The sequence below is a fragment of the Bolinopsis microptera genome, chromosome 2 (assembly GCF_026151205.1).
Source record: "Bolinopsis microptera isolate Bmic1 chromosome 2, MBARI_Bmic_1.0, whole genome shotgun sequence".
Classification (NCBI taxonomy): domain Eukaryota; kingdom Metazoa; phylum Ctenophora; class Tentaculata; order Lobata; family Bolinopsidae; genus Bolinopsis; species Bolinopsis microptera.
The window spans coordinates 20,546,413-20,558,831 of NC_087073.1; the positions used below are offsets into that span (position 1 = coordinate 20,546,413).

At 39.7% G+C, this 12,419-nt stretch overlaps 1 protein-coding gene across 3 annotated transcripts; it reads right to left on the bottom strand.

Annotated features, from left to right (window-relative positions):
• Window positions 1-370: 370 nt before the first annotated feature.
• Window positions 371-10,752, bottom strand: LOC134811089 (voltage-dependent calcium channel subunit alpha-2/delta-2-like). Of its 3 annotated transcripts, none has more exons than XM_063817811.1 (17): window positions 10,452-10,752; window positions 10,212-10,298; window positions 9,608-9,852; window positions 9,303-9,447; window positions 8,945-9,039; window positions 8,595-8,788; window positions 7,581-7,686; window positions 7,175-7,384; window positions 6,754-6,883; window positions 6,376-6,487; window positions 4,648-4,853; window positions 2,703-2,904; window positions 2,350-2,584; window positions 2,031-2,126; window positions 1,807-1,918; window positions 1,501-1,704; window positions 371-1,326 (listed from the first exon to the last, which is right to left on the bottom strand). In XM_063817811.1, exons 1-17 carry the CDS (start codon window positions 10,620-10,622, stop codon window positions 811-813), a joined length of 3,066 nt encoding a protein of 1,021 aa, XP_063673881.1. In that variant the 5' UTR covers window positions 10,623-10,752; the 3' UTR covers window positions 371-810. The 3 variants fall into 3 exon arrangements, with proteins under 3 accessions (XP_063673881.1, XP_063673879.1, XP_063673880.1); XM_063817809.1 differs by having other exon boundaries at window positions 404-1,326; window positions 4,648-4,847; window positions 10,452-10,640; XM_063817810.1 differs by having other exon boundaries at window positions 404-1,326; window positions 6,376-6,499; window positions 10,452-10,640.
• Window positions 10,753-12,419: the final 1,667 nt, after the last annotated feature.

The following is a 12,419-nucleotide window of genomic DNA, read 5'->3' on the forward strand; positions in this document are numbered from 1 at the left end:
ATACTACTGAGCAATTACTTCATTAGGATTAGAACGTGATTACATTCTAAATTTCAACTCCTATCTAATTCTATTCTTAACTAATAATATGTACCTATTAAATAAATATACCTATCGCACAACTCAAATAATAATACTGACGAGAATTGCTTTTTTTAAGCATAAAGCAAGAACTTTAAAAATTAAATGAAGCAATATCGGTAATTGTCAAGAATGAAGATAAAATGCTCAAAGTGGTGTCTGAATGAATGAGTCTAGTAGTAATCATTAATTGCCGGAGAAAAGATCTAATTGTCCAAGTGACGATCTTCAGAGACAGTTTTTGTGCTCATTTGTTGTACGTTTAATTTTTTTTGTCTGATTTCATAGTGGTCGAGAAACTCATAAACGAAACGAATGATATTGTTAAGATTCAAGAAAATAAATCTAGTATCTACGCGTTATAGTGAGTAGCGTATAAAAAGCTTTTAACCTAAAACTGGACGTATCAAAAACAGATAGATTGCTATATTAATATATCTAATCACCAAAAAACATTATATGTGCCAATGGTAACCAGTCAGTGAGGTCACTAATAACGTTAAAAATTTAAAATTTCAAGAATAATCATCATCAATCAGGCACAACCCATAGTTATAATATTCAAACAAAACTGGAGAGAATTCCTATTTAAGGATTGACGGCATTTTACGTTTCAGAAAGAACCTCTGGGATCAGTATCAAAAGTAATAAAAGAAACGTTATAAACCCCAGATAAATAAGTAATTCATTACTAATCAATTTGCGATCAATTAATAAACGATTAATTAATTATGGAGGCGTATTTGAGCACTTCCATTTCGACTCTGTCCTCGTCGTGTTAGATTCAAACTTCTCAAAGCACACCTGTTGTGACAAATCTGACCGCCACTGCGATATGTGATTATTCTCACAAAGTTCGTTAATGTATGAGCTTTTTGTCCTCTTCTGTCTCTGGCACACGCAGTCTGGATTATTGTCTATGACGAGCAACACGTTGGTGTTGGGTAAGGGACTTAACGTTACGTTTTTCTTACAAATCCCACCACAATCCACCGTGCCCTCCAATGGTGCGGTATTTGAAAAATTGCGGAAGTAAGTCTTTTCGTCTTCGCAACACATAACGTATGTAGCTCGACGGTGGTTCGCTGTGCCTTTGTCTAAGAATAAGTCTGAAATAAAGAAGACAAATAGTTTCCAAATACTGGACATGAATTTTGTGACGGAGCGAAGAGGTGAAAGATAAGACCGAGCTGAACTCTCCACTTGGGGAATTGTTTTCTTGCATAGTTTTTGACAATCTTTAACCTGAAAATATTAAGATTGAAGCCCTTGTTTTAATACAAATATCCTCAATTTATATGCTAAGTTTTGATGAAGATAGCACACTGAACAGACGTAACGAGATCGATCGTAAAAAATATATATTTATCATTTAGACTTCAAATCCATGAAAGATCAAAACATTTAAAAATAATGGACCTGATACTGGTAGTAGAATGAGGATTCGTTGAGGATGAAATTAGTCACATTGGAAGTCTTATCGTAGAACCTTTCTATTGGAGTTGGTTCATACTCTTCGTCTGTGCTGAATATGGTGAATGCATTCTCGTCAAGAAGTGTTATTGTGGCTTTCCTCTTTTTTCGAGCCACATCAATAAAGTAACGGAGAGCCTTTAGTTGCACCTAAAAAGGGAAAACGTCTAGACTGAAACTATAAAACTCACAAAAACAGAAATTTTAATGTTCAGTTTTAAAAAAGAACAACATTCGTTCTCTATGTTCTACCTTAACTCCGACTGAAAGGGGTTGGACGATTTCGCTTTCTTTAGCGATTCCCAAGGAGTAACTGATGTTAAAGTAACGGCTTCCGTTTTCTTCTTCGTCCTTGCCCAACAGACTGAAAATATTAGCAAATCAGTATGAAATAATTTTAACCTAGATATAATCACATTGCTAATTTCGGCATCAACTCACCATATCTGCTCGAGGCAGCAGTTGGACAAGGTTACCTGACTAGAAGAGTATTGGCAGGGATTCCTTTCCGGGAGTGGATGAAGGGCTGCATCTCCACTGGATCCATCACCACGCTGTCGTTTGACATGTTTCTGAAACGGAGTAACTTGATAGTTTCGTTGGAATTGCAAAGTAACAGATTTAACAACAACGTGATAAGACTAACTCTGATATTGCTATCAATAGAATATAATACAATAATACCTTGGCTGTTGAGTGCTACGGGCGATAATGCCCGATGCCTTGTCAATGAAACAAAATATGTCATTTACCATTGGACAGCACGAAAAAAAAAACACCTTAATTGGCTCAAACCTGTAGGTCCGAATGATTCCCGCATTTGTCACGAGATAAGCATCAAGTATACAGTGTTCGTTAAAATTGCACACTTCAGCCCGAGTCCAATTCCTGAACTTTTCCGACTGCCACCAGTCGCTGATGTTCTGGGTCAGTAAAACCTCCGCTGCCATGGTGGAGTACCGGTCCGGATAACACGGATCAGCTTCCAGCTCAGCCTTCTCCGCCTTTGTCAACACCGGCTTTATCGTGTCTGCAAGATCAGAGGGTGCCTCTTTGAGTCAACTGTGTTCTACCATAAAATCAATATTGTATCGTGAATGCCGATAGTGAATGGAAAAATAAACAGATTTGACTGACTGTAAAACTACCTGTAAGGTTTTTAGTACAGAGTGGATATTTCTTCCATCTTAGTCTTCCTGGTACCTCTTTCTGTATCGCCTCCATCACCAGGGTCTTATCAAGGGCCTTGTTGCTTATGTCAACTTTTATTTCCTGCCTCTCACTTTCTGGCACTATTATCCCAATACTGAACGGATACCCATCCAAAGAGGTAAAAAAATACTCCGTGTTCTGAAATTGGTTTCATCAGCGCGGTTAAACGACAAAAAACAAATAAGATATGATTATCCTCATTCTGTGGAAATTTGACTGGTGGTGTGCACCGCCGCTGGGAGAAGCATTAAAATAGCCAGTAGATCTGTCATGAAATTGCACTGAGACAGATTTAATATTAATTATGCCCCCTACGTGGAGTATCGATTTCGTATAATGCGATGAGCAGATTTGAATAATGATAATGCAGAAGCAGACTGACGAGCTACTGACGCTTTGGATTAGCATAAGAATGTGATTATTAGCTGATAAGAGTGTGATTATCACGAAGACCATCCCGTAGCTTCACTAACTGATTCTCTGCTAATATTCCTGATCGGATAGTTTCAGTAATGACCTTTTATTTAATTATTAGAGTTGGCGAGGGTTAGTATGTCACCAATTTACGGGACAACGATCGATTGGGAAGTATCAATATGCGATCAAGAAACTTAGGAATAATGGTATTTATAATAACTGATTTAAGGAGGGTTCACCCTGATTTTTTGTGAAACTTGGTTTCGAGATAGCAGTTGACCAACAAACTAGGACCGGTGACCGAACTTTTGAGGGGTTCCCGAACCCCAACCGCCAAACGGTGCCCGCGGGGCAGCCATTTGGTCCAAATTAGGCCCAATTTAGCCAAATACCCTGAACATGCCCAAAATCCAGATTTTAGGTGCTTTACTTGTAGCTAGTGATCCCCTGCACTCGTATATGAATTTTAATTGAGATTGGACAAAAAATGACTGAGTTATGAGCTAAAAACCATATGACCATATTTGGGCATACGCACCAAATTTGATCGATTTTGGCCCATAAATTGGTCAAATATCCATACTTTTGAATAAAACCAACTTTATATGGAAGGTAAGCCTATACTACACATTATCTATGATTATCAGCTCAGTATCAACCTAACTGTGGATTCTGTGTTCAGTAATCGCAAAAAATGAACAAAATTGCCCATATCTCAGTTCGCGATATTTGCAAAACTGATTTCGCTCAAAACAATAGAACTCAATAGGGTTTCAATATTTTTACATGAAATTTTCAGAATCGTAGAATCGCATTTCGACCTTAAGTTTTGGGACAGAATTTTGAGTTAGGCCTTTTAAAAAAATTTGGCGGCCGAATTCCAAAATTTGCAATGCAAAATTCAGAATTTGGCCGCCAAATTTTTTTAAAGGCCTAACTCAAAATCTGGATTTTGGGCATGTTCAGGGTATTTGGCTAAATTGGGCCTAATTTGGACCAGATATGGGCGTGGCTGCCCTGCGGGTACCGTTTGGCGGTTGGGGTTCGGGACCCCCTCAAAAGTTTGGTCACCGGTCCTAGTTTGCCATCTCGAAACCAAGTTTTAGAAAAAAATCAGGGTGAACCCCCCCCCCCCCCCCCCCCCCCCCCCCCCCCCCCCCCTTAAATGGTTTTCCTGCAGTATTTTCCTGCATCATATTTCAGGTTTTCTACATAAAGCTCAGGATTCGGGGAACATATTATATCATTATAATATATCGATCAAGCAGAGAACTAGTTCATGAATGACCTTACTCCTTGAAGTAACATTAGACCACTTCAGATAAGAGATAAGAATTATAATTTGTTAAAGTTACAAGAAGTTCCAACCCCCACGGTACCCCAGCTCTACCACGAACTCATGTATCTCAAGATGAATGTGCCCTGTCGCACACAAATAACCACCCAAACTACTAAAAATCATACCTGATAATTCTCCCTGCCACTGATGGTATTCTTGAAATACACCAGTGATCTTGTGACGATACTGCCAGTGTTCCGGTTCAACATGGACCTAGCTATCTCCTTGATCTTCTCCGGATCCTCTGTTATTTCCATCTCGTTGATATCCATGTCCGGTTTTTCTGTGTAGTCGTCGATAGGGACCATCCGGGGGTGAAGGATCACTACACCTGGTGTGGTTTCCATAGTTACCACATGAAACTTACACCTTAATACTAAATAGGAAGTTTTTGGAGAGTGGTTAAGTAATTTCATTATGATTGAAAGTTCGGTCGAAGAACGTATAAAATGAATAGCTCACATAGAATAGATTAAACAATTTTTTTTGTGCAAACTTTTTTCCCTCTTCAGGTAACAAGTCGCAGTTAGGTGATATTTTTCTAAAACAGCTACAGTAACATTTTTTTCACAAAGGCAGTGCAGGCTAGATATTAAATTAAGGTGATTGTTAGATGGTGTTAAATCGTCTGTAAAATGAATCTGAACGGCGCCTGGTCCGACTAATCCCCAACACAATGAGACATTTAGATCTATCGAGGTGCTAGAAGCAGGTGAAGAACAAAAGCAGGTGTAGAACAAAAACTTGGTTTGGTATAAAAGTGGAACCAGCTAAGGAAACAACTATCAATCTATCGAGATGAAATTCTTTATTGTGTTTGCTTTGGTTGCCCTTGTTGCCGGCCGTCCTGATGACGAGAGACGCCCCAAGCCCAGACCCAGACCACCTCACCGTGGACCTGCAATCTATGTCAGAAAGTTCCACCATGCCGTGCAGAACGAGACGTACGAGTTCAAGTTCGCAGTCGCTGGAATGAAGCCTCTCAACGAGTCAGCTGTTCATTTGTACAAGATCTCGAAGGGTGATAAGCATCCTGTGCTGAATGAAACAGACTTCGATATCTCTCTGAAGACACTGAATGAGGAGGAGATCAAGGAGTGGAAAGAAGAACATAAGGATGACCACAAAGATGATGACAAAGATGATGACAAAGATGACGACAAAGATGACGACAAAGATGACGACAGACGTCCTCATCCTCACCCTCATCCTCACCCTCGACCCCACCCAAAACATCCAAAACACGCCATCGTCGGAAGTGTGAGTGTTGTTGAAGTCAGCTGTGATGACCAGGGCTCTTATCTGGTCCTCTACGGAAAACCGCACCATCATGACGATAAAGAAGATGACGAAGAGGATGATAAGGAGGATGACAGTGGAGATCTCGAGCGTGACGACAAGGATGACGACAGACATCCCAAGCCTAGACCTCATCCTCCTCACCCAAAACCTCGCGGCTGGTTTGTTATTTCGGTGAAAGGATGCCCAAGAACACATGAAGATGAAGAATAAATAATGGAGACAATAGACTTCATAGATAACAGCACATTTACAATACGGAATAGAAAAATTTCAAAATAATGTTTAGTTTTAATATAGAGTTTGATTTCTTTGGTGGAATGTCACAAGGCGTTTGCGAGGCACTTTTATGTTGAATATTACATGAGACGATTCGGATCTGAAAAGCAAAATTCGCAAGCTATTATCGATCTTCTGATAGCCCCTATGTCAATCATGGCAAGGCCCAAAGCATTGCTGTCACGACTAACATTGTCAGATCACTTAACTAAGACCCAGTCCCATTTCTTTTAATCCGATATAACCTGTTACCTGATTGCAGAAACTAGACCTACCATTATTGTTGATCATGAACGCGTACATGATTCCCGAGAACATGCCCGTCATAATATTCTTCATCTGAGGTATGTCCACATCTATAGCAGCTACCCCGAGAAAAGGTTCTCTCTGAGATGATATCTGTTTTTATCGTGAGAAGGTGTTCATAAGTTGACATAAAAGCGACACAATTGACACATAAGTTGATACATAGGCGACACAATATGTTGACACAAAATGTACATACGTTGAAAACTTTCATATAGGTAATAACAGAATATCTGAATAACTTCCCAAGACCCAACTCTCATTGAACTTACTCATTAGCCAATCAATCATACATAATTTAAACCACATCAAAATAGTGACTGCTTTCCCTCCGCTGCTCGAAATACCTGTGAGTTAGGATCATGATCCAGAACAACAGATTTTCCCACGGTCATGACGAAATTCTGACGATCATACTCGTAGTACACAGTGGACCAGGTTGCTTGAATGTTTGCCGTGTTCAATGATAACGGCTGCCTGTAATAATTACAACTCGTCTTACAATCACGTACAATTATCATTTCAGGACGTATAAGATGACTGATAGTTGGACGATAGTGTTATACAAGATGATTGTACAGCTCCTTTTATAAGTTTAGTGCCCGTATATAGGCCTTATAGAGGCCATATCTAATTGGCCTTCATCCCGCAAGCAAAATGTTTAAATGCATTAGAATCAAATTGATCTCAATCTAAAACAATCGAACCAAAATTCAAAATCCATAGATTTTAACAACGAAATACAGCTGGCACCTCGAGTCAACCTACCCAAACACAGCTAGAATATTAGATATAGCTGGCACAACGTCCCCGTAGTCGTACACCTTGCTGAAGTACCCGTTATTCGCACACGCTATCTTCTCTAGTTTTGTGGTATCACCCTGGTTTGGAGCTCCGAACGCTAGGATAAAGATCCGGACTTTTCCGTCCGGATTCCGCTTTTTTAACAGCTCAACGTACTCCTCCCTCACATAATCACTGAGATAAGATAAAGACCCTTGTCACAGCTTTAGAGATAAACACTTGATATTGTATTGATAATGATATTACTATATTACTTTTCGGAACTTACTTCTAACGCGTAATAACACAAGTGGTACAACTGCAAGTCCAGGCCTTTATTAGTTGACTTCTGATAACTATAAAAACCTGAAGATTATATAAATCTAAGAACCTGAAGATGATGATTGAACGCTGACAATCACATGTTTTATTGTTTCTCGCAGAGTTCTCCAGCACATCAAACGCCGTGTTGAGGGCTATCGAGAAATTAGATGCACCTGAAATATTGACAAGTCAGTGCAGAGCAATAACAGGTAGTACACACTCCAATTAATCTGCAGCAAATCAGGAACATGCGAGGAAGTTTACGATAAATTGTCTGGTAGTTGAACGCTCTGGTCTATATCTGGAGCATCTAATCCGGTGATGGTACAGCATGACTATCTTGCTGACCAAGCAAGGATATGACAAGTGTTAGAAGCCTAGTGAGACATGTGATGATTGTGATTGTCGTCGTGCCACTGCTAAGTGTGGGGCAGACCTGTCATAGAATCGCCGATGCTTGTCAATCAGTCCTCACATATACAGTCGACCTAATTTCCGATTAGAAGCCAGTTTCTATACAATCTTGATCCGCAGGTGTCGAATACCAAGTAACAGATCATATTATAGTATTGTACACGCCCCTCGTGATAGGTATATCACAACAAAAGCAAAAGTTACAACCTGTAACAGCTTATATTCGATTTTATCTGCATCACCAGGAACAGAAGTATTGTCGAATAATTGAAAACTTGGGTGTTATGATATGATGATGATGAGATGTGCTATCTACAGCCCTCACGAGACCATGTCTTCAATCCAATCAGCCTGCACACACTAACTACTAGGTGCTAACAGCTATAGGTGCTAATATCAAATTATTAAATGTAGTGTCACTGTCTAGTTCATGGGACAACGGCGCAAGACAGGTAATGTGTGAGTTCTAATATCTGTGTCTACTGATATAAACAACAGTTTAATATCTACTTCTATATAATATAAGCAAGCGCCATTCGTTTAAAATTGTAGTCAACAGCAACAAGTCTGAAAGATAGGTATAATTCACAGAAACGAAGATATTAATATAAAGTTTGGATGTACTGAAGCTGTGATAATACACAAATCACAACTACTAATCACTAACCAATAGCGTCAATCTTATCAATTTCCTCGTAGAGATGGTTGATGTACTTCAACCTGGCTCTCTCCAGCTGAGGGTAACAAGACAGGGACTGTGTGGTTAGGTTGAAGGTGTAGAAGGCCACGTAGTCCTTATCTGACACTATCTGTAGCAGTGTTTTAGCGGTGTATTTTGCAACTCGTAGTGCCCACCCGTACCTGAGAAAAGAAGAAATGTTGGGAACTGTCAACTGAGGGATGTCTTCGAGCGAGTAGATCAGTTTTGATACATAGAAAAGTTCTCAGTGGTCTAGCTTTTACGATTAAATCCAACCAAAGATTGATAATTGTGTAGATAACGTCAGTGTCACTTACATGCTCCCAGAGGTATCCATGAGGAAGACAACATCTCGAGGCTGCCCTGCTGCCTCGATATACCACGACCTGAACCTACAGTCGTACAGGTCCGTCTACGGGAGATGTTTTAAAGTTACATTGTTGGAATTTTGATAAGTTTTCGTGTGAAATTTTTGCGCTACCTGACGTAAATCACAGGAGGGCCAAAGTGCAAAAAAACTGCTGCTAACTGCTGCTAACTGCTGCTCACTGCTGTTAAGTAGTTAGCAGCAGTTTCTTTTCACTTTGGCCCTCCTGTGAAATATGTAACGCCCATAGTCATAATTTATTGACAAAAGGCTTATGAAAACAAAAATAAGATAATCAGCATATTGACCTGGTTATTAGGCAGTAACCAGGAGTATGCTGGAAAATATCGTAACAACCCAGAAGTAGACCCGAAATACTGAGCGAATATGAACTTGTCCCTTTCGTAATTCTTTACGAAGACTTGATCCAATCCATCAGTCAGATGGATTGCACTGAAGATAAGACAGTTGTTAGTATGGTCTATGAGTGATAATTTAACTACTAATCATATGAACATTAGTTACTAATCACATTATAGCTACCTAATACCTATATAAGCATTCTTGTCTAAATTTTGACTCCAGACTTTAATAATTTATAACTGGTTCCAACCTCTTAATCTCGTTAGAGAACTCGTACACATCCACCGGAAAGTGAATGATAGTCTCCGTAAGATTAACCCTCGCTTTAAACTCTTCATAGTATGTCAGGTTGATCTTCTTCTCCATGTCCCTGTCTTTGGCCAGCAGGTAGCTGCACGTGGGAGGGTCACGTGCTTGTTCAAGACGACCTGGACTCTTCTGACGCACAAAGTCTGCGATCTTGTCTACCGCGTCCGTCTTGTTCTTCAGAATCGTCTGGGATTAAATCGTGGTGAGAACTGCAGATAATTACCGGTGTATATAATTACGTGCGGAGTTTTATAGATCTCGCAATGTTTCTACAGATAGTCTTGTAAGTTAAACTGACGGGTAGTCTAGGTGGTGCAAGTTAGGGGAGTTGGCTGTTGATACAGATATTGCGACAGTGAGAAAATTCGGTCATTAAAATTCCATAGAAAAGGAGTTAGTCACAAACACTAATGATGTCGAGAACGACTAGTTCGGCAAAGATTTCCCAGATTTAATGACTATGAGTCTATGACTATTAACTATTTAACAGTATTTTTTTACTTTAAAAACGTCAAACGGCAGACTCCGGTTCCCTCCCGACTTACCTCCAATTTTAATTGTGCATCCTTTAAAAGTTTTTTCCCGTCAATTTCTTCATATCTGATCAGGTCTGAATCTGCACTAAATGCATTCTGGGGAAACGTGATAATAGGTCTTTAAAGTAACAGAATCATCGCTAATCGGTTGAGCTGTTTCCGCATATTCCTATCAAAATACCAAAAATCAAAACAGAGAGACTGTCTAACTATCACAATCTTCAACAGAACAAAGTTTCAAACCCTTACCCTAAGATAATCCAACTGTGTTGTCGTTTTAAGAATCTCCATGAGTTTATCCTTTATTTGTCGTGCGATTGTGATAGATTCGTTACTGCATATCTGAGCCGACGGATCGCAACCAAACACAAGCACTATACCGAGGACCGTGACAAGAACACATCTTGTGGTTTTGAGCATCGAGACACTGTGACATTGAACACTGTAAGGTTAGGGGAGTTAGAGACAGTGTGACATTGAACACTGTAAGGTTAGTGGAGTTAGAGACACTGTGACATTGAACACTGTAAGTGTAAGGTTAGTGGAGTTAGAGACACTGCGACATTGAACACTGTAAGGTTAGTGGAGTTAGAGATAGTGTGACATTGAACACTGTAAGGTTAGTGAAGTTAGTGACAGTGTGACATTGAACACTGTAAGGTTAGTGGAGTTAGAGACACTGTGACATTGAACACTGTAAGGTTAGTGGAGTTAGAGACACTGTGACATTGAACACTGTAAGGTTAGTGGAGTTAGAGACACTGTGACATTGAACACTGTAAGGTTAGTGGAGTTAGATACACTGTGACATTGAACACTGTAAGGCCGTTAGTGGAGTTAGAGACACTGTGACATTGAACACTGTAAGGTTAGTGAAGTTAGTGACAGTGTGACATTGAACACTATAAGGTTAGTGAAGTTAGAGATACTGTGACATTGAACACTGTAAGGTTAGTGGAGTTAGAGACACTGTGACATTGAACACTGTAAGGTTAGTGGAGTTAGAGACACTGTGACATTGAACACTGTAAGGTTAGTGGAGTTAGTGACAGTGTGACATTGAACACTGTAAGGTTAGTGGAGTTAGAGACACTGTGACATTGAACTCTGTAAGGTTAGTGGAGTTAGAGACACTGTGACATTGAACACTGTAAGGTTAGTGGAGTTAGAGACACTGTGACATTGAACACTGTAAGGTTAGTGGAGTTAGATACACTGTGACATTGAACACTGTAAGGCCGTTAGTGGAGTTAGAGACACTGTGACATTGAACACTGTAAGGTTAGTGAAGTTAGTGACAGTGTGACATTGAACACTATAAGGTTAGTGAAGTTAGAGATACTGTGACATTGAACACTGTAAGGTTAGTGGAGTTAGAGACACTGTGACATTGAACACTGTAAGGTTAGTGGAGTTAGAGACACTGTGACATTGAACACTGTAAGGTTAGTGGAGTTAGTGACAGTGTGACATTGAACACTGTAAGGTTAGTGGAGTTAGAGACACTGTGACATTGAACTCTGTAAGGTTAGTGGAGTTAGAGACACTGTGACATTGAACACTGTAAGGTTAGTGGAGTTAGAGACACTGTGACATTGAACACTGTAAGGTTAGTGAAGTTAGAGACACTGTGACATTGAACACTGTAAGGTTAGAGGAGTTAAGATTTAGAGTCTGTGACGGTTCATGAATTTTAAATGAGATGAAAACAATCAGTGCACACATTTTAAACCACGCTACTATTTTAAGTAAAGTTATAAGTAAAGTGTAAGGAAATAAGCCCGACTGCAATAAGGCTAGACAACTTTAGAAGTTTAGAGTTAGGGTAGAGATAGGGTAAGGGGTAGGGTTAAGGTAGACTTTAGGGATCCTAACCCTTACTCTAACCTTAACCCTTACTCCAACCCTAACCCTTACTCCAACCCTAACCCTAACCCCAAAGTTGTTTACCGTAAAGTCTAGCCTTAGAGGCTGGGCTTCTTGGATACTGCCCAGTTTAATCTTAGTCGAACTACAGCGAATACAATCAGTGACTTATGGCACTGTTTCTTCAGACAAAAAAAAACTTTGATAGTCTTAAAACACCAAATCCAATCTACGATTGGTCATTGGATAAACACCGAACTGCACAAAACGTAACATAAAACCACAGCAAATGCCACACGCGCCCTGAACAGCGCTGGAAATGAAAGTTTGCTGTTTCTTTCATATAACAGT